The sequence below is a fragment of the Palaemon carinicauda genome, chromosome 26 (assembly GCF_036898095.1).
Source record: "Palaemon carinicauda isolate YSFRI2023 chromosome 26, ASM3689809v2, whole genome shotgun sequence".
Lineage (NCBI taxonomy): Eukaryota > Metazoa > Arthropoda > Malacostraca > Decapoda > Palaemonidae > Palaemon > Palaemon carinicauda.
Genome location: NC_090750.1, coordinates 68338832 through 68361559, shown reverse-complemented (window position 1 = coordinate 68361559; position 22728 = coordinate 68338832). Strand labels below are relative to the sequence as shown.

At 33.5% G+C, this 22728-nt stretch overlaps 1 protein-coding gene across 6 annotated transcripts in view; it reads left to right on the top strand.

Moving 5' to 3' along the window:
• LOC137619568 (uncharacterized) overlaps nucleotides 1-22366 on the top strand; it is a 106874-nt gene extending 84508 nt beyond the window's left edge. For 2 of the 6 annotated variants that reach the window (XM_068349706.1, XM_068349705.1), the window contains exons 2-5: nucleotides 14415-14583; nucleotides 16424-16511; nucleotides 19439-19619; nucleotides 19977-22366. In XM_068349706.1, coding sequence (XP_068205807.1) covers nucleotides 14431-14583; nucleotides 16424-16511; nucleotides 19439-19619; nucleotides 19977-21552 — 1998 coding nt within the window. In that variant the 5' untranslated portion in view covers nucleotides 14415-14430 and the 3' untranslated portion in view covers nucleotides 21553-22366. The other 4 variants (XM_068349709.1, XM_068349708.1, XM_068349707.1 and 1 more) reach the window with 3 other exon arrangements.
• Nucleotides 22367-22728: the final 362 nt, after the last annotated feature.

Below are 22728 nucleotides of genomic sequence, written 5' to 3'. Positions count from 1 at the left end.
GCAAAAGTATTTCTAGAGCAAGTTTGGATTAAAAGGAAGTTTATTTGACACCAAAATCAGTCAATCACTATTTAATATTTTTCGCTATAAATTTAGTTATTCTATGCTCAAAAATCAAATGAAAAGATGGGCTTGATCCAGAAGATATTTCTCTTATATCTGGCTCGTTGACAAGATAGTATATATATATATATATATATATATATATATATATATATATACGTTCACGCACCACGCACACGTGTGTATATCTGTATTTATAAGCGTGTCCCATTTTTAATAAGTATAAAAAAATTAATAAAAACTCCCCATAACCAGAAATAGAACAGAATCCAAGGGCGAACATGAGACAATTTGCACGTGCCGATTTCGCTCACTGGATACCACTATCAATTAACTCCTCTGATACATGCCTTACAATGCATTCGATACATGACTTCATAGCTCAAGACATTTTTGTCGACTGGGATTTCCAAGGGGGAGCCGGAGGCCCTTATAGCAAGCCGGATCGGGATGTCCAAGAGAGAAGAAGAGGAGCCGGTTGGCTCACACTCGAGGCAGCAATCCCGGATGTGACTTCTATAAGACTGTGGCTAGAGAAGACAAATCAGTTTCTGTACCTCATCATGTTACGTAATCTTTATTGAAGATGATGACCTTTTAGTTCTTGCCTGGTTTCAGTCTAGATTTACAGCTTCATTATCAATCGTCCACTTATAATAGCTGAAAGTAGACCCCAGTTAGCATTTCTCATCCTTCTCATCATAACGACTGATGATATAATATATGACTTACTTGTATTCTAATAGCTAAGAACTATACAAAGGATTGGAATTCTTATATAAATTCTAATCCATAATTTACTGTAGATAACCCCTTATACAGAGACTCCCTTAACTCTCTTTTACTCCCTCCCTTGATAGTATGACTTTAGGCTGTTGGATTTCAACTTCCTTCGGTATTTCAGTCTATTATTGAGTACTGCACAGGAATGATATAACTAACATCATTCATATATGTATATATATATATATATATATATATATATATATATATATATATTTATATATATATATATATATATATATATATATATAATATATACATATATATACATATATATATGTATATATATTATATATATATATATATATATATATATATATATATATATATATATATATATATATATATATATATATATATATATATATATACATATATATACATATATATATGCATATATATATAATATATATTTTATATATATATATATATATATATATATATATATATATATATATATATATAGTCACGCAATTAGTTTTATACTTTATAAGGACATCGATAGGGCAACTCCCTTTTCTCTTTTCATTGGTCAATTGTTTTGATATAGATATATTTTTCATTATCTCTACGTGACCTTCTTTAACATGTACAATAAAACTGTTTTATATTTCCTTTTGATTCTTCTTTTAAACAGATTTCATCAGAATATATTTTTTTTTCAACGAGAGTGCTCATGCAACCAAAAATCTGAAAAAAAAATAGATATGTAATTTCGTCGTACTAATTTTCCAAACACATCGAAATGATTTTTGGGACAATTTTGAATGGCTTTTAAAGCATCCAACCCTATAGAGATACTGGTGATGTTACTAGCTATCATGCTAACGTCCGCCATTCAGATTCTCATGACACCAAGTGCTGCAAACTGCCGAGAAATGTTAATTAAGTTCCTGGTTGCGTGGCGAAGACATTTTAGATTCAGCAAGCATGGCAGTTGGACACAGGAATGCCTGCAAACCTCATTCTAAGGATGTGCATGCAGTCACATCCTTACTGTAAGGAGAGTAACCAAACAGCTAGTATAGGAAGAGATAGCAGAGGTCATTGAGAGGGCTAAACCACGACGTGGCTAAACGCAAGAACTCGCCGGGCTAAAAGGGTGTGACAGGGTGTATTTCCCCAGCACGAGATGTGCCTGGGATTCCTGTGTCCAGCTGTACGTATTACTTACCTAGATTTAATGTTTATTGAAGGCTAATTGAGAGAGGTAAGAAATTGTGATGTGATAAAAGTGGTCTTCCCTTCTAACCCCATGCTGTAAATTAAAAAATTAATTATGTAAGATACATAACTATTTTAAAACCCATTCTCATACTATACCACTACAGTTAAGAATTACGTCAATACTCATTGAACTACGACAGCTGACTTAGCTATCAATAAACTTTGTGTAATTGACAAGGTAACTTGTCGAAATTTGCACGATGAAAAAAAAAAAAAAAAAAGTCTAATGCTTTAATCAAGTAAGTATCTTTTTACACAATAGTAGGGGCATTTTGTATTCTAGTCAATATAAGCTGCTGAAATTCTGACCCTTAATGATTTTGTCTTTTGCTTTTAAAACATCCTGCGAGAGATCTGGGAAAGAAAGCTTTTAAATTATTCTAAAATGAATATATTAACAGGAACAATATCAATAAGATACAGAGAATCGAGGCTTCTTGCAACGTTTCCTTAACATATTAAAGTGAATATATATTTATATATATATATATATATATATATATATATATATATATATATATATATATATATATATATACCTTTCCAGTAGACTAGAAACCACTGCATTTGTTTATATATATATATATATACATATATATATATATATATATACATATATATATATATATATATATATATATATATATATATATACATATATATATATATATATATATATATATATATCTATATATATACACACACACACACACACACATATATATATATATATATATATATATATATATACATACAGTATATATCCAAAATGTGCTATACCATAAAACTACCTTTACGCAGATTGTTCGACCAAGACAAAATAATTTTAACCTTAACATCAGCTTCACAAATCTAACCAATTTCATCCTTCACTTCCGTTTTTGAATAACTTCCTTGACTTCCATATATGAATAATTTTCGACATCAGTTCAATGTTTCTAAACTCCACTAATAAAAAAAAAATAAAAAAAAATAAAAAAAAAATACAGTGTTTCTTATTGGTGAAAAAAAGCAAAGAAATCAAAGCGTGGGATTAAGGTAACCTTCCCCAACACCCTTCATGGCTATTTAAACCTTTTCGCATAATATTATCATCTCCCGGGTCAATATATTTCGTTAGAATTTCAAATGATATTGACTAAATGAGTAATTTACATCTTTTCGAATTCACATTTCTTATTCGCCTCAAATAAACGATTATGCGTTTTTTTCGGCCCTTACGTAATACCCCTTTTTACCACTAACACGATCCTTATGTAATATCGTCAGCTATTTGCATATACACAATGGTTTTCTTATCGGGAATTTCAATTACCATAATTTATGCGCAAATCACTCCGTGTCAGCACCCTGTTTTCTTATTCAAGTTCCCATGTTTGTATGTTTATTTTTAATTGCATCTTTGAATTGGCGTACACGTTCGTCTTTTAAGTAATATATTCAAGCAAACGTGACATAAAGTAAAGCAGTACAGAAAATAAATTAAGAAAGATCTAATTAAAAGATAAAGAGGACTTTCGAACCAAAATTACCTCTTCTAGAAATAAGGAGTATCAATATGTAAGGGGCAACATTTCAAATTGACATTAAATAATTTAATCAAATAAACACAAACGCAACCCTTAAATAAAATCAATAATCTTATATTCGAGGACTTGGACTAAACACAAATGATTGGATAAAATTCACATGCTTGTATTTACTGGTTCAAAATAGCTTTATGATAGTTTCCAGTATAATCAAACTTCCATAAAGGTAAAGATAATGTTCACGCCCGTGTAACCAATACACTGTACAGTAAATCTTAGGTAAAGGAGAAATGATAGTATAAGATTAAGTATATTCCAAAGGCAAATTATTATTAAATTATATACAAAATTTTAACTAATTGTAGTGCAGGACACCATAAACAATCTTGGTTTTCTTTATGCACAAAAATCTTGGCGAATTATAAGTCAGATATATTTAAAAATCTATGAAGTAATAATTTTCATTAGAATGGAGTCACTGAAATCATTTTCTGGTTTATTCAGAGGAAATGTATTCTATTATATTCTCTCTAAAATTATGGGACTTACGGCTAGCATTTTTTAGTTATTATTTTACTATTCTCTTCCATCCATAAGGGTATCTCATTTGTTTGAGGCTAGATTGTGCCCCACAATGTGAATAAAATGCTTCTTTTTCAATTTTGTGTAGATTTACTATAAACAGGGCTTCATTTATTGTGAAGTATTCTTTCCATTTCACATTTACTTTCATTAGCAGGATTCTATTTCAATTTAACAAAGAAATTATCAAGATTTTCTTCTCTTCTACCAGCGCTTTGAGCACAAAGGAACAAAACCTTTATGAAATTATTAGATTTCCACTACAAATCCTGAGTCTCTCTCTCTCTCTCTCTCTCTCTCTCTCTCTCTCTCTCTCTCTCTCTCTCTCTCTCTCTCTCTCTCTCTCTACCTTTAGTTGACGTTTCTTTTCGTTCGAATGTTACTAAAATCTAAAATGCTTTCATGGTGGCTTTGTAATAATTTATTGTTTCGATATTCAGATTATAATTATAGTCACCCTAATGCAGCTATGATATGAAAAAAGGCAGATTAATTTTTTTTTCTTGTAATGTTCTTTTATGTTAATTAACTTTAGAAATTGCAGTAGAGGAACTAGATGAGGTGGTAGGGGGCAATGTAGAAATTTATTGGGTCCTTTGACTGGCCAGATGGTAGCATATTGGGTTCCTCTCTGGTTGCAGGTCATTTTTCCTTTGCGCATTCTCATCTTTCCTTATACAGCTGACAACACTGAGATAACGAAAGATTATTCTCCACCCAACGGGTCAACCACTGTACTGTAATTGTTTAGTGGCTACTTTCCACTTGGTGAGGTTAGAAGATACTCTTAGGCTATGGTAAGGCACCCTTCTAAGACACTCCAAAACCAAGCCAGTGGGTAGTGCCATAGCCTCTGTACCAAGGTATTCCACTGTCTTGGGATAGAGTTTTCTTGCTTGAGGCCAAACTCAAGCTCACTATTCTGTTTTCGTATTTACTTTCCTGTTAGAGTCCTGGGCCTTATAGCATCCTGCTTTTCCAACTAGGGTTGTAGCTTAGCTAATAATAATAATAATAATAATAATAATAATGATAATAATGATAATAATAATAATAATAATAACAATAACAAAATAATAATAAGATTGTATCAATAAAAGTGAGTATTCTTATGACAAATTTATTCATATCTTTTATATTGTTTTTATAACCAGGACGCCACGTTTCAAATCCCATTTATTTCATTTGAATAAAAGTACTTGTTTAAATAAAGTACTTGTTTAAATACAGCATCAACAGCATAAACAAATAACAAGAAAGTCTTATTACAAATTTATTAGTCCCCTTCGGACATTTTCCGATGTAATCCGAAGTTGCAATATTAATAAATATATAACTTAAATATTCGTTATTTGTTTGTTGACTGTTTTATAATATTTACAAGATCATATTGTGAGTAGAATTGAAGTCCATAATAGTTTAACAGATCATTTTCAAGACCATCTATATTTTACATAGAGGAAATGTATATAAATCATCTGTGGGAATGTGAGCTTATTACATAAGGACGTGTATGTTAGGTGCGCCTTTCTTCTCATAACTGCAACAGGATGTGATTAGATTTATCGATATTAGGCCAGTGGACAGGCTCTGGGATTAGGAGGACCATAAGGGGACTGTCTGAAAAGGTGAACAGGTTTCTGATGTTTAGTTCTTTTATAAATTGGAATTTCATATATTTATTTCACGACTTCTTGTAACGGTAAAAATGCTAATACGTACACACAAATATATAAACCCTAAACCAAGAATGTATCAGCCCGGCAAACTGAATTCTTAGATGGCGATTCGATGGGGGTTAGCACTGTAAACTACTGCGAAATGGAATTTCAAATATTTACGCACGGACCTTCTTTTCTATACACAGACAGCTTTCACATATGCCCCGTTATTTCTTATAATGAAACTGATTAGTATATTATTTTCGTTCAAGTTCCATTAAACTTCATTATTTTTTGCATTTGCTTATGCATGTCTGTATATGTGTAAGAGCATAACTAATAAGCAAAACTTTTTCAAATAAAAAAGGCAATAATTTCCGATATCACAATAAAACAGCTAGAAGAAATTCTTTTATCCCTTTAGAGTGCATTTCCTCCCAAAATCTCCCAGCTCATATACGTTGCAATGTATAAGGATAATAATAGCCGTGGTAAAGCAAATAGAAGCTCAAATAACATTTTGTTGTCGAATCAACATCACTTGGATTTCAATTGGGTCGAGAGTTTCAACAATATCAATGACAGCTCATTTGCCCTTGTAAGTTTACACAGTATGTTTAACCGTTTCCTGGATCCACGGAAGGAAATTTAAATTACATTTAAACCTTTGGTCTCTCAGCTTTGTTTATCCTCTTCCTAAGTAAATTAGATCCCGAACTACCTCGTTAACAAAGCAAACGACGGTAAGATAGATTCCGCTTCGGACCTCGTACCGTTCGATACATAAACACACAGTCCGGACTTGAGTATGTTAGTTGTTATCGTGGCATTCTGGTGTGGATACATATTGGCTCGTGGATGGGGAATGGGGGTCTTCGTTTTCCGTTCTTTCTGCCTACTTTAAGGTTAGAGGAAGGTAATGTTCCATGATGCTATTTGTTGGGACTTTTCTGTGAATTAGTCACCATTTTATTCCTATAAGGTCTCATTTATGCTGGGAGTTGCGTATTCAAGAGGTTGAAAAGTGTTTTCTCAATGGACCCGTAACCAGGATGCTACGACCAATAAGCGAATCTTGTGTTCTACTTACGGCCCTTTCAACTTTCTCACTCCAAAATAATTTCATTGCCAACTCTCCATTCCAGTTATAAAAACCATTTAATTCAGTTTTAGATGTGTCTGGTTCAAGTGACTATAAAAAAGGTTTCATTGCCAACTCTCCATTCCAGTTATAAAAACCATTTAATTCAGTTTTAGATATGTCTGGTTCAAGTGACTATAAAAAAGGTTTCATTGCCAACTCTCCATTCCAGTTATAAAAACCATTTAATTCAGTTTTAGATATGTCTGGTTCAAGTGACTATAAAAAAGGTTTCATTGCCAACTCTCCATTCCAGTTATAAAAACCATTTAATTCAGTTTTAGATATGTCTGGTTCAAGTGACTATAAAAAAGGTTTCATTGCCAACTCTCCATTCCAGTTATAAAAACCATTTAATTCAGTTTCAGATATGTCTGGTTCAAGTGACTAAAAAAAGGTTTCATTGCCAACTCCCCATTCCAGTTATAAAAACCATTTAATTCAGTTTTAGATATGTCTGGTTCAAGTGACTATAAAAAAGGTTTCATTGCCAACTCTCCATTCCAGTTATAAAAACCATTTAATTCAGTTTTAGATATGTCTGGTTCAAGTGACTATAAAAAAGGTTTCATTGCCAACTCTCCATTCCAGTTATAAAAACCATTTAATTCAGTTTTAGATATGCTGGTTCAAGTGACTATAAAAAGGTTGCCAACACCCCATTCCAGTTATAAAAACCATTTAATTCAGTTTTAGATATGTCTGGTTCAAGTAACTATAAAAAGGTTGCCAACACCCCATTCCAGTTATAAAAACCATTTAATTCAGTTTCAGATATGTCTGGTTCAAGTGACTAAAAAAAGGTTTCATTGCCAACTCCCCATTCCAGTTATAAAAACCATTTAATTCAGTTTTAGATATGTCTGGTTCAAGTGACTATAAAAAAGGTTTCATTGCCAACTCTCCATTCCAGTTATAAAAACCATTTAATTCAGTTTTAGATATGTCTGGTTCAAGTGACTATAAAAAAAAGTTTCATTGCCAACTCCCCATTCCAGTTATAAAAACCATTTAATTCAGTTTTAGATATGTCTGGTTCAAGTGACTATAAAAAAGGTAACTAGATAATCTTGAGTGGGCAAATGCATATAAAAATACAGGCAGCAAAATTGTACATGGTATCCGATAGCTGATCAATTAATTGTTCATTATGACAATAATTTTTTTTGTAAATCTCACGACGCTCTGATTACTAGTACCTCGTGAACAAGTTTAGTTAAGGTAAACTTTTTTTTTTTTTTTCTTTTCATCTCTTGAACTTTGTTGGTTTGTATGTTGGCGAAACCCAGCTTCGAGTTTCTGCCATTTAAACCGCAGCTTTTCTTTTTAGCAATAGAATCCAGCTTCCAGTTTGTCATTTAAACCATAGTTTTTCTTTTTAGCAATAGAACCCAGCTTCCAGTTTGTCATTTAAACCATAGTTTTTCTTTTTAGCAATAGAACCCAGCTTCAAGTTTCTGTCATTTAAACCATAGCTTTTCTTTTTAGCAATAGAACACAGCTTCCTGTTTGTCATTTAAACCATAGTTTTTCTTTTTAGCAATAGACTACAGGATGTCATTATAAGGAATTTACAAGAGCTACTTTTATTTTCAAGAAAGAACAATTAAACAATCTTTGCTTTTATTTTTTTTTTGAAAAGTTGCTGATATTAAACTGGTTAACCTTCTTGTTGATAACCATTCAGAATTTGGCGAGGTCACGAGTAACAAGTTCATTCAAGATTTCAGACTAACCAGTTATATGTACCGCAGGTGATAATTTTTTTTTATCTTTACAGCGCTCAAAACCTGTCTCGGTCAACAGAACCGGTTTGAACCGGTTTTCCTTGCACTGATCTATTTGAATTTGTGTGACCTTCTTACGCTGAAACTATTATACAAAAAGCTCGATGTCTGTTGAAATATAGTTGCATTCGCCATATATTTCATTTATTACCTAACGGGCGATACAGACATTGATCACTCCAGTATCACCAATGGGCGTATCACCAGTTAGGTGATAACTGAAAGACTATGCGAATGCAACTAACTTTATTTCAACACAGTTTTTTATACAGCAGCTTCAATTTAAGAAGGTTACAAAAAACTCAAAAAGATCGGTGTAAGGAAAACAGGTGCAAACCGGTTCTCTTGACAGATGTAGAACACCATATACAATAAATAAAAATACCGTTATGTAGGTGTGAAACACGTGGGGTACAATTAGTTTCAACTAGAGGAAGAAGTAGCGGTTTTTTCTTGTTGAATCTTGGACTTTATACGAAAAACTTAATGAAAACATTTAACAAATTATCTTTAGGAAAATATCTTTAGAAGAATATCCTCAGGAAATTAACAATTACCCAAGTATATTACAATGTATATTGTTAGTTATAATTGTTTTTTCAGTTTTCGAAGATATGTGTTCCCAGGATAGGGCTCCCAATCGGATTTTCATTTATAGCGATACATTGTGGGTAAGAAAACTTCTGTTTTTTGCTATTAAGTTGTGGGAACGGGATAGGTTATTGTCTCCAATCGACTACCATGTTGGAATCTCGGCGTAATTCCAGAAATTTTGCAAAAGTTGACGGCGCTGAACTGTTTGATGAAGACGTTAAATTTATACTTCTGACGGGTTTATATTCGGTAAATTTTAATGAATTAGAGCTGCGGGTTGTTAGTTTTTCGGGTTAAAGCTGCATAATGTAAATATTGTTACAGCGTGTTCCAGTACATTTTACGATAGCTGTCGTGCATGTTTTTGCGTTTTCCAATGTAGATAGTGAATACATGCCACCGAATCACAATCTAGAACTAAATTGCCCAAGCGCATAATACAAGGGTGGTTTATTGGTTTCGAAATATACCGTTGCATGTCCTACCCCCGGTAAGGAAGGAGTACCTGGCACCCTAGAGTAGGTTTGATGATGTGGTCAAGTTAGTCCAGGACCCAAGCAAAAGTCAGCATCCCATCATTTTACTTGCTCTATATTTCCCCTATCCGAAAACCATGTTTCCCACTGTGGTGCCCCCTAGACCCTGGGTGCCCCCTAGACCCTGGGTGCCCCCTAGACCCTGGGTGCCCCCTAGACCCTGGGTGCCCCCTAGACCCTGGGTGGCCCCTAGACCCTGGGTGGCCCCTAGACCCTGGGTGGCCCCTAGACCCTGGGTGCCCCCTGCATGTTCTCCAAAAGTTGACTGTATCCCTTTAATTATTGGTTTCCGATAAAATGAAGGTCGGCTGTATTTGAAGCGAAAATTATTGTATAAGGAAATTTTATTTTCAAATATCCCGAATCCAGTCCGGGTCCAAACTAAATTTTCCACCTGCAATCCTTTTATATATGGATGTACGCCTTAAGGAAATTATTAAAACAAAGACTGCAAGTTTGTCTGCTTTGAGGCTGGGGAATTGAAAGCTTGCTTGCATGAAAACCCATTAGCGTGAAAAACTGGAAATTCAGTGATGCTGTTATTTAAGAATAGTCATTAGTAATGCCATAGAAAAATTCTGGGTACTTTCGTTCTTGTTGTTGGAGGGGGATATGAAGATCTTTTAGTGTTAAACACGGCACACTTATTTTTGGGGTTTCCCTTTGAAATTAACCTTATATAGCCAGTATATTTTCCAGGGATTGAAAATATTGATTTTGAAGTAAATGTCATTTTTTTAATTATCGGAAATATTTCTTTTAAACTTTTAATAAAAAATTTCATTCTTAGTTGAAATGCAATTCTACTTATGAATAACCAATGAATTTTCTTGTAAAATATGCAAAATATGTTTTACAGATAAAAATATGAATTTTGGAGAATTTATTTTTATTTACCGAGAAAATATGAAAAGCGGCTTTCAGAAGTGAAAATCCTTCTGGAAGCAAAGTTTTTTTTTTCAATTGTTAATGCAGTGTTATGGATTATTCTTGATGAAATAAATTTTTTTCTAAAATGTGGTACCCCTTTTGTTGTATTAGTGCTATGAATAAAAAATACCAACTGGGCACTATTTATTCAGGAAGAATATTTATTTTTCATCCTTGTTAACGTTTTTAAGGTTTGATATTTTTGTTAACAACAATTTTCAAAATATTCTAAACTTAACATTCGGACTTCTAAATGAGCAAGACAGATAAGAACTTGACACTGGGTTGACCTTCCCGGCAGCGCTGGGCCATATTACCAAATTCATAAGACAACGTCGACAAAAAGAGGTCTAAGATTTATAGCATTAGGAAACATTCTGGCAAGTTTGCATTTAGACTGAAATCGCGAAATACTTATCGTGAAGGGATACTGTAAAGTGCTTTATAGTAAATATGAGTGGTTTAATTTCTTAAGATCAAAATATAATAGTTACTGATTACTGTATATGGAAATGCGCGACTAACAACCTTATTATCATTTCGACATCACTGACTTGATCTTACAAGACCCTGGGTAAAAGAGGAGTTTTCCATCATTCACCTTGACCTTTCCCACCAGGAGGGTTGCGCCGTTAGTACACCTGGCGTGTTTCACAGTACAGCATGCTTTGAGGGTCTGTGCGTCCTTTTGACCCTTAGCTATATTCCTGAATGACCTTCCTGGACGCAGGACTGGACCATGTGCCCAAAATTCACAAATCCTTAAATCCACCGTGACTTCTAAGGCTATTTTTTTAACACGATTAATAAACAAAATTATTTAGGTGAATATAAATTGTTTATCTTAGTACACAATATTGGAAAATAAAAGTTTGTTTCATTTTGATGTGCTGAATAAAATATCAGAATTTATAATGCTGTCGTATGAAAATTAGAAAACCATTAAAAAATTACCCAACTAATCAACTCTATGTAATCTTTAAAGGCCCCTGGATATGAATTTTTGTTTTTACTGAATTATATCTGAAGAGCTGCAATCGAAATAATTCAAGCTGCAAATCCAATTGTCTTATTTAAATGGAACACACGGTAACTGATGCCTTTTATTGAATTAGTGTCATTCTTTAAATAGAATCTGACTATCAGTGGGCCTCAAAAATGATTTGGTGGAGTGACATTTGATATAAAACATCAGACGTTCTCTTTAATAATAATAGCAAAGGTCAAGCCTAATGCAGTCAAGACCTGAAAATATAAAAAAATTACAGTGGTAACTTAGGTTTCTTTGGATTTAGACCATTTAAGATCCAAAATAAAAATGTCAAATGGTTTAAGACCCATAATAACCAAAATGTCCATTAAATTGGATGACCTAATTGTGGAATACGTATGATTTTTGCTGAAATTTTAAGTTTCATTCATAAATCAAAGAATGCAACAAGTGTAGGCAACAGCTCGGTCAATTAACGAAAGCCATATCTTCAATAATGGTGGAGAGTAACAATAAGGTAGTTTAGTTCAAAAAGTACTTTATTCTCTGAGGTAAGCTGAGAAGAGTGTGTCGTGATTTTAACAAAACACGAGTGATGCGGTAAAATCTAAATTTATCCAGTTGGCTAGAGTAATATACCTGGAGATTCACTACAATAATACATTCCATGAGTAACCTTTTTATAATTATTAATAGATTTGAGATTTAAAAAATTAATGGAATATGATGGTTGTGGCCTGATTGGTAACGTCTCTGCCTGGTGTTCGCGAGTCGGGGGTTAGTCCCGCTCACTCTTTAGTTCCTTTTGTGTCAGCAACCTTACCATCCTTGTGAGCTAAGGTTGGGAGGTTTGGGTAACCACATAGGTCTATCTGCTTTGTCATCAGCAGCGATTGCCTGGCCCTCCCTGGCCCTAGCTTGAGTACAGAGGTGACTAGGGCTCTGATCATTTAATATATGGTCAGTCTCTAGGGCACCCTACTTGCTTGGGCAATGCCACTGTCCCTTGCCTCTGCCATTCATGAGCGGCCTTTAAACTGACCCTTGCCATTCATAGGAGATTGGGGTGAGTTAATCAGTAAGAGTGATTTAATCGGAATAAACTTTATTTGCAGTTTTTTTCTTTTTTTCCCTACTATTTCAACAAGAGTTGCTTGTAATAATAACATTGATATGGATTTTAGATATCACTGGCTTATCCAGAGGCCTCCCTTATCCGTGATTCTCCAGAAATAAAAACTTTAGTAACAATAGAACCCTTTAAATTAAATAAAAAAAAGGGCCATTGCTAACTACTGTGCCCTTTTAAAAATAGAGTATGGTGTCAATTATAAGAGAAAAAAAAGGAAATGCCTTGGAAATGCGAGTTTCTCTATATAGCATTAGTCATTTCAAGGTTGATTCGGATATTGGCTAATTTCTCGAATCTTTCTGATAGAATATGTATTTTCTTAAACTATTCCCGTATCCATTTTTTTCTTTGGAGAAAAATGGCCTGTTGCATAAAATCTTTTTTGCAGCAAATCTTTTTCCTCGCATCGCTATTATCAGTTGGCGATTTTTCCTTAAGTTTTTCATCTCTCTCTCTCTCTCTCTCTCTCTCTCTCTCTCTCTCTCTCTCTCTCTCTCTCTCTCTCCTCTCTCTCTCTCCCTCTCTCTCTCCCCCTCTCTCTCTCCCTCTCTCTCTCTCTCTCCCCCCTCTCTCCCCCTCTCTCTCTCCCTCTCTCTCTCCCCCCTCTCTCTCTCCCTCTCTCTCTCCCCCTCTCTCTCTCCCTCTCTCTCTCTCTCTCTCTCTCTCTCTCTCTCTCTCTCTCTCTCTCTCTCTAATTGGAAATTGGAATAATTAAATTTTCTTTTCTGGAAACAATAAAAATGTAAAGGTTATTTATCCGATGGAAAAGGGACCCTGTAAAATGCTGATTAAACATTCTTTATAAACTAAAACGCTATTAAAGATTTCTTGTAAATTTCCCAGGTAATTTAAACTTTTAAGATATGAAAGTGAAATTAGGAAGTTTTTGTTACATTGACGATTGAAGTTCTCGTCAAAAAATCAGAAAATCCCAGTGTGTGTTTTAAATATCTATAAAGTATTTACTGGAATATCTTTATCAAAAAGGTAAAAGCTGTATAATTTAATTAGAATCTGAATAAAAAAATTGATACCATACCTTTAATGTTATTGTTATCAGAGGTATGTATATATATATATATATATATATATATAGTGTGGAATATAGTTTTGTATACAGCAATACATAGTCCACTTTCTGGTTATCACTTTCCCATCACATAATGAATATAGCCTCACTTTTGTATTTGCATCCTCTCGTTGGTTTGGCTGACGAAATCAACTTGGGCTAGCCTAGCTTCTTCATATATATCTTTGAACTAGGAGTGATCTAAAATATTTTATCCTTTTCTATATTTCTTCGGTGTTCTGTAATTTCTATGAATTTATCATTTTTAAAACTAAAACTGATTCTTAATAGCCTTCTTAAATTTTCAGCTTATATATTTACTTTAATATATTTTTTTACTTTCTGACATTTATTTTGATTGTATAATAACACTATCATATGATTTGCAGTTGACGTTTTGCTAAGATGTTCGTGAACTCTGTTGGTTCTGGTATGGTTCAAACACCCCCTAATCTTCTCGAGCGTACTAATAACCATTCATCGTTAAGCGACACTTCTTCATCTGCTGTTCATCCTTTTCTACTGGTTTTTTATCTTGCCGGGACTTTCTTCTGTTTGGTACGTATATTCTAATGAACCATAGAGCAGAAGAATCCAGGTAGGTACATTTTCATGCTGCAGCTCTACCCATATTGCCATTTGGAGCCTTTTTTTTTTAGGTATAATGTGGTAACTGAGCTTCCACTTCATATCATGCTTAAATGGTCCTTCTAAAAGGTAAATGGTGATATTTCAGGCTTAAAAGGTCCTTCTAAAAGGTAAATGGTGATATTTCAGGCTTAAATGGTCCTTCTAAAAGGTAAATGGTGATATTTCAGGCTTAAAAGGTCCTTCTAAAAGTTAAATGGTGATATTTCAGGCTTAAAAGGTCCTTCTTAAAGGTAAATGGTGATATTTCAGGCTTAAATGGTCCTTCTAAAAGGTAAATGGTGATATTTCAGGCTTAAATGGTCCTTCTAAAAGGTAAATAGTCATTCCAGGCTGAAGTGGTCCTTCTAAAAGGTAAATGGTGATATTTCAGGCTGAAATGGTCCTTCTAAAAGGTAAATGGTGATATTTCAGGCTGAAATGGTCCTTCTCAAAGGTAAATGGTGATATTTCAGGATAGCTAACATATGTATGCAATCTCTGTAGCTTGCTTGTCTGGTCGACCTCTGCCAAAAAGCTTATTGCCATTCATATTAGGAATACACTGTGATTGATGAAATTTACAATATCATCACACGCATAAAATGAGATTTTTTATTTCTTCATGAAATACTTTATATATCAGTCCTCCGGTTATCAAGTCAAAGATATAGTAAATTGGGCTGTATATTTGAAATCTATGGAGACCACAGACAAGGTTCATCTGTAATCACTATGTAACTACTGGGCAATTTTCACTCATGCTTTAGTTATAGAGCTTTTCCCCCTTTCCTTATGCTATTATATTATCCATTATAAAGTAAACTTTGTAAAGAATAAATTTCCACAATGTTTTATTGATTTTGAACTGCTAAGTATATGATGATGTTAAACAATCTGATAAGAAAGTGCATTTTCTATTAGAATGCTAAAATTTCATTATGTCAATTTGAAGGATGCTCGGCACTTTAGTCCAGCTTGTGGTCTCCATTTATTTCTGTTAATTCATATATATGTATATGTATGTATATATCAAATATCCTTGTCTAACGTCATGATGTGTTGATGTCTTATGTTTTCCACCCATTCAGATTTTGAAACCAACTATTTGAACTGCCTAGCTTTAGAGTAATCAAAGATAAGGTTTCAAATATCTTTGATTTAAATTGATCCCATTTATCTATATTTTTATTTATGTTTTTGACAGAGCTCCTCCATGTAATCATGATTTAAGTATAAAGTTTTTGTGGAATATCTTTTAACATAGCCTTTCTATCGCCATGGTATTAACGTTAGAAACTTCCATTTCAAGTTCTTGTTTTAAAAAGATAAAATCGTCACCCTATGAGACTTTTGAATTATTAATGTCTGCGTCTATGTTTATTATTATTATTATTATTATTATTTGCTAAGCTACAACCCTAGTTGGAAAAGCAGGATGCTATAAGCCCATGGGCTCCACCGGGGAAAATAGCCCAGTGAGGAAAGGAAAAAAAGGGAAAATAAATATTTTAAAAGTAACAAGATTAATATAAATATCTCCTATATAAACTATAAAAACTTCAATAAAACAAGAGGAAGAGAAATATGATGAGAGTCTGCTCGAGTGTACCCTGAAGCAAGAGAACTCTAACCCAAGGCAGTAAAAGACAGAGGTTATGGCACCTTACAGGTGCTCAAGTAACTTGAAAGTAAATTACTCTTGTGAATAGAGAGGTATATATTAGTTTAATGTAATTTAGTAGTTACTAAGCGCTTAATATCATTGCAGATCATGGCGTATTATCTAGATACTAAACGCCGCTCAGGAAAGAGTTGCAAGACGACAACTCTCCACACTGAGGAATCAACGAAGACAAGTAAGTACAGTGTTCTTCTTTAGGTAACTCTAATAACAGTATATTAAAGCAAAGATATTTAGAATCATCTATAACTTTATTCCAATTATTACTCCTGATGGTAGTGTCGTATATTGAGATAATAATCGCGACCATGAGTTTAAGATACTTTATATAATAGGTTTCATTGCTTATGACTTGCTTATTTAACGAATTTATTTAGTTCCCCAAAACAATTTTCTTATTGCAGAAATTAATAGCACTTTTTACTTTCTCTCTCTCTCTCTCTCTCTCTCTCTCTCTCTCTCTCTCTCTCTCTCTCTCTCTCTCTCTCTCTCTCTGAAACGATCTGGAGAAATTGTTAAATTCACTGTGAATGTTAACCTAGTATTGAATATTGTTAAAAGTTTTATTCACTGTTGGGCGTCATTGCTGTGGTTAGGGGGAGAAAAGGGGAAAATGTGAAAAACAAGAATAACTTTTCTTCCGTTTAAATTCTAATCTTTGCGAGGTCTGCATTTTACATTTATTTTATAACCAGCCTTGCCTTATAAGTATTATCCTATTATATTTAGGATTGTCAAGAATTGAATACCCTTTTTTTAGCCAAGCTGCAACCCCTGTTGGAAAAGCAAGATGCTTTAAGCCCAAGGGCCCAACAGGAAAAAATAGCCCAGGGAAGAAAGGGAACAAGGAAATAAATGAACGAAATAATTAGTATTGAAAAATTGAAATAAAAAAAATTAAAAACATCAACATTAAAAAAGGTAATTTATATATAACAAGTCAGTCAGTATTACCTTTTCTGGAAGTAGTGCTGGTAGTGCACCTCGAGCGACCCACTATAGGCATTCCTTAAGGGTCTTTGCACCATTCCATGGACCCCTAGCTGCACTTCCTTAATATACCCCTTTCCCTTTCTCCGTCTTTGCTGTCGAGCTTCTTAACGTTTACTTCAGTTTAACTGCTGGGTCCACCCCCCCCCCCCCCCACAGTTGTACTTTGGTGCCAAATGGTCTCACAAGCCCTAACTCAGGTTTTATAGTCTAAATTCATAGATGCATCCAATTCAATCTGAAGCCACAAGTCCATATGTGAAGAATAGCATTACCAAACAGATATCGAATGTGGGAATAATTAACGCGAAATTTGCACTTTAATGGTCAAAGGCTAGATAGACTTGATGAAATGTCTGAAAATTGCTAATCAACCATAATCAAGAGTAAGAGGCAATTATATGGCACAGCAACCAGTTAATATTTTCATGTGTGAACTGTCGTAAATAATCTGTTAAAGTTCGCGAGTCGCGCTCTCGCCAGTTTTTGGTTTTTAATTTTTTTTTTTTTAAATGCTGTTTGATGCGTTATGATTGACTGCCTGCTCGTGTTTCAATGAAGTGTAAAGGGTATTTGACGGTAATGTGAATATGACCTGGATTAAATGGTCGTAAAATAGTCTTGCCTAACTATTGATGATGATTGTGATGTTTCGCAATTTTTTTTTTTATAACTATGAAAAGCTTATATACACGTTGTGTTCAACTACCAAATTACTGTTGATGTAATTTACTGTAAAGGCATCTATTTATTATATGCAAAACTCCCAAACGACTCCTGCTGTCCCGCCTTGGATTGTATTTCGAGTTTATTAGAAAAGGGCAATATGTGAATTTGAAAAACTACCCGGGCTAGATCAAATTTCACAGATTACGGACAATATATCTTTTACGAGTTTCCTTAGGATAGGCTTCAGTAATAATTTGAGGTTATATAATTTAAAAAGATTTTTGCTGATTAAGTCAGGGTATTCCATCGTAATTAATTCAAGAATTATATAACTTGTAAGAGATAAAGCTCATTCTATCTGTCTCTTAAACGTATTGTATCGTTTTATACAATATTTACGTACAATTTTTATGGGTCCTATATCAGCATATCAAAAGATTATGCATGTTATTTACTAGGCCCGTACAGAAAAAATTTCATACTGTATTTATTCTATTCAAGCATATTGTACAGTTTATATATTAATTTCTATAATGTACTCTATTATTTGAAGAAATCTGAATTCAACTTTACTAAATAACAGAAGTATTTGAGAAATTACTTTTGAAACAATATAAGGTAGATTTGGAAAGAGACTACAGTCTATCATGGACAGTACGTTTTGAGTTTTGCTTTAAGAATTTGACATTTTTTATTTAATTTTTTTCATAAAGAAGTAGCCAACTGTCAGTATACGCCTCGCTGGAGGTTTTGTAATTCTTTTTGTAACTCAATCGTTTGGACTTTTAAAAAAGATACATAGCCACATTCTCTCCGTAATTCTTTTAACTTTTACCATGACCCGAATAACCTGACTTGAATTTCATCAAAAATATTTGAGCTTTTCAGGGTTTTGTAGCCTTCTCTAGTGAGGGTTTAAGGTAATTATTCAAATTTTTGGTTCGTTACTTTTAATAATGTTTTTGTGATTGAAAATAGTCTTTTAAAGCAAGCAACGGGTGGAATATATATATATATATATATATATATATATATATATATATATATATATATATATATATATATATATATGTATATTTTGATTAATAACAATTAATGTATCACAAATATTCATATTTGCGATTCTTTTTTTAGATGTCTTCTAGCATTCCCTTAGAGCCCATAAAGTGGTTACCAAGTCTTCTATAGGACAAAAGTTTTTAATTGATCGTTCTTATCTTATAAAATGTTGTGGTGCAAGAAATTGATACTATGAAATTTAATTGAAGTCTAATTTCCAAAAGCTTGACAGCCGTTAAAATTGATACAATTACCAGGAGTTAAGAGTTTCAAAGGAAAATTGCATTATAATAATTTTTAGTAATCTATAGATTTTATATATTGAAGACCTTGATTCAAAATTTATGGAAAATTAAAGATGCTGATTTAGGATTTATTTTGCAGGTGAGTCAAACCTCATAATGCCAGCTCCAGGAGATTGGATTAGACCTTTGGGAAACTTGGAAACCTTCATGGAAATAGGAGGAGAGTATGGAAGTCTTAATACATCACAAGCAGTTTGGTTGACTTCCAAGCAACCAATAGATCCAGAAGAAGTGAAAAAAGCTGTCCGCGAGGTTGCAATGTAAGCTAAAGGCTTTCCATGATTTGTTCTGGTTTTCACACCAGTTAACTTTGATAAAATACTGCATGGTGGTCTTGGTTATATTTTTTCAGCTTCATAACTTGTGATGATAGTATAGTTGATATTAAAAGTAATTTTTTGCTTTACATTCCTGAGATATACATTTGTGTAATGAAAAAAATATGAATTGTACTGATCTTTTAGCAATGATTATGATGGCTATGTAGTTAACCAGTAGAGGACATCATTTATTATGATATAGAAATTGGTAATCATTATTCCTATCTTCTCTGTATAATTTGGTCATATCCGAATTTTGGTCAGATTACTAAAGCAGTTTTTTTTTTTAACTTTCAGGAAGACACAGGTATTGCATGTTTGTGTAGAATGGAGAGGAATGAGGCCCTGGTTCAAAAGAATGGATGAATTTGTGTATGATTTTGAAGTGGTAGAAGCCGATGTCATGTCAGTTTTCTATACGATACTTCACAAGCAGTATAATATGACCAAAGGTCCACTATGGGGAGCTCGGCTTGTTCCAATACCTCAAGAATCTCCGGATAGTCTTCACCGAGCTGCTTTAATTTTCACAGCTCATCACTGCATCACTGATGGCCACACGAACATGAGTTTTTGCAGAGACACTTTGGAGCTCCTTAATGCTTCCATGACTGGCAGAGTGTACGAGGTCCCGTTGCGTCCTATTATTCCAGCGAAGTGTGATTCTCTCATGTCAAAGAAAGACTGGTATTACGTCTTCAGGTACTTCTGGTCTAAGATGTTTGATGCTATTATCAGGGACTACAGTAGCAAATTGTATTTTGGAGGGGCTTTGGTGCAGCCTCAAACAAAAGTAGCTGCTACAAAGATTTTAAGAGCAAATTTCACAGTCGAAGAGACTAAAGAATTGATAAGTCACTGCAAAGCTGCTGGAGTCACTGTTCACTCTTGCATTATGGCAACAGCTAACTTGGCCTTGCTGCAAACAGTGAAGCAACGAGCAAAATATAGAGTAGATGCTGCAAGAATAAACAGTGTGAACTGCATCAATATGAGAAGGTATTTCCCCGCAGAAATGAAAGATGCTTCTGGATGTCATATATCACTAGAAGAAAAAGAAATGTTGATCCAAAGTAGTGCAGCTAAGACCAAGGAACAATTCTGGTCTTTGGTAAAGGTGTTCCACAAGAATCTCAATGATAGCTTGAATGTTCATTATGCTCCCATCAAGAACTCGCCTTTGTTCAGACCATCAACCATCTTGCTCCACGCTAACTATGAGCTGACAAAACGTGGCCGTAAAAACCGAACGGACAATCACATGATTAGTACCAATATGGGAAATCTCAAGCATATTCTTCCAGGAACGTATGATGGTCCTGTTGAGATTTCAGATATTCTTCGTTCTGTTTCCAGTGAGCTTACAGGCAATCCCTTTACTCTGGTGTTCCACACATTTAGGGACAAATTCATGATCTCTGTTGATTACTACACAACAAAAATGACAGATGAGGCAGCCTTCCAGTTTTACAATAATCTAGTCACATACATTGGAAATATAGCTCATTATGGTACAGTGCAAGAACCAGTTACTCCAATAACAGCGTCCCTGTGCAATACAGAAGGCACAGTAAAATTACCTAACGAAAAGTTTGGAAATGTCCTTTCGAAGAAAGAAACCAAAAATCCTCCAAAGGAAACAGAAGTTTCGCACGTCAACAAACCAGAACAACGGAATTTCCAAAAAGAAAATGCCCATGACCATCTAGTTAGAGCTGAGGAGGGCATGAAATCGTCAAAAGAAAATGAACTCTTTAAGGCATCAGAGATTGTAGCCAATTTGGACAAGCAAGGTTACATAAATGAAAGTCTTAATACTATCAATGAAAGTCTCGTTTCTAAGCATGATCCAATCATTTGCAACAGGCAGTGAATTGATTAATGGTTGTTGAAGATTACTCAGTTTACCATAAACTTTGAAAACGATGAAATCTTGATAAATGGACTCAAACGGACATGAAGCATTTTGTTCCTTTACTTGCCATGATATATAAAGTGTTATATTTGAACATAGCATATATGAAAGACTATTAGTATAGGATAAAGATATTCATATTCTAAGAATTTTATTAAGTTAAAATATTTCTTGTGCGCATACTGATTACACAATTTCTTATCAGTGATGTTAGTTTCATGGAACTTTATAATATTTACATAGAAACTACAGATTTAGAGTAGCTGCCATAGAAATAGTATTTTTATTTATGCAGATCTATTATTGTTAATTGATTCAGCTTGTGGTAAGCATTGCATGTTCATAGTTACAATTTGTTATATATTGTTTTGAAGTTGTAGTAATCATAAGAAATAACATATCATTTACAATTATTAACGATCTTTCACTTTTCATATTAGGAATCCAAGAGCGATTTTATTTAAAAAATTACAAAGTGATATGTTTATCCATAATGATATTACTGTAGCATCAAATAATCAAATGATTTCTATGTATATCTATAGATAGATCTCTTGTTAAATACAGATTATTACTGTAGAATTAGACTTCAGACAGAAGTGAAAGAGTTAAAGGAGACTGTATTGCTGTATGTGGCTGTGTTTTTCGCAGTGATTGTTAGTATTGTATATGTATAAGTGTAAGTATTGGACTTACTCCAGAGGCATTTTACATATGAAACTACATGTACTTCGTATGATTTATATTAAAATTAATGGATGTTTTTGTATTTGATGTTGGTCTTTTTACCCAATAATTTTTATTTTAAGCGAGAAGTCATTCATCATAGCCAAGTGGATTCATTCTCAAGCAAAAATTTCTAAAACTTGAAGCAGTGCAAAGTTGTATATTGGTTTCAAGTTAATTATTATTACTTACTAAGCTACAACCCTAGTTGGAAAAGCAGAATGCTATAAGCCCAGGGGCTCTAATAGGGAAAAATAGCCCAGTGAGAGGAAAAGAAACTAGGGAAAATAAAATATTTTAAGAACAGTAACAACATTAAAATAAACATTTCCTATATAAACTATGAAAACTTTAACAAAACAAGAGGACGAAAAATTAGTGTTCCCGAGTGTACCCTCAAGCAAGAGA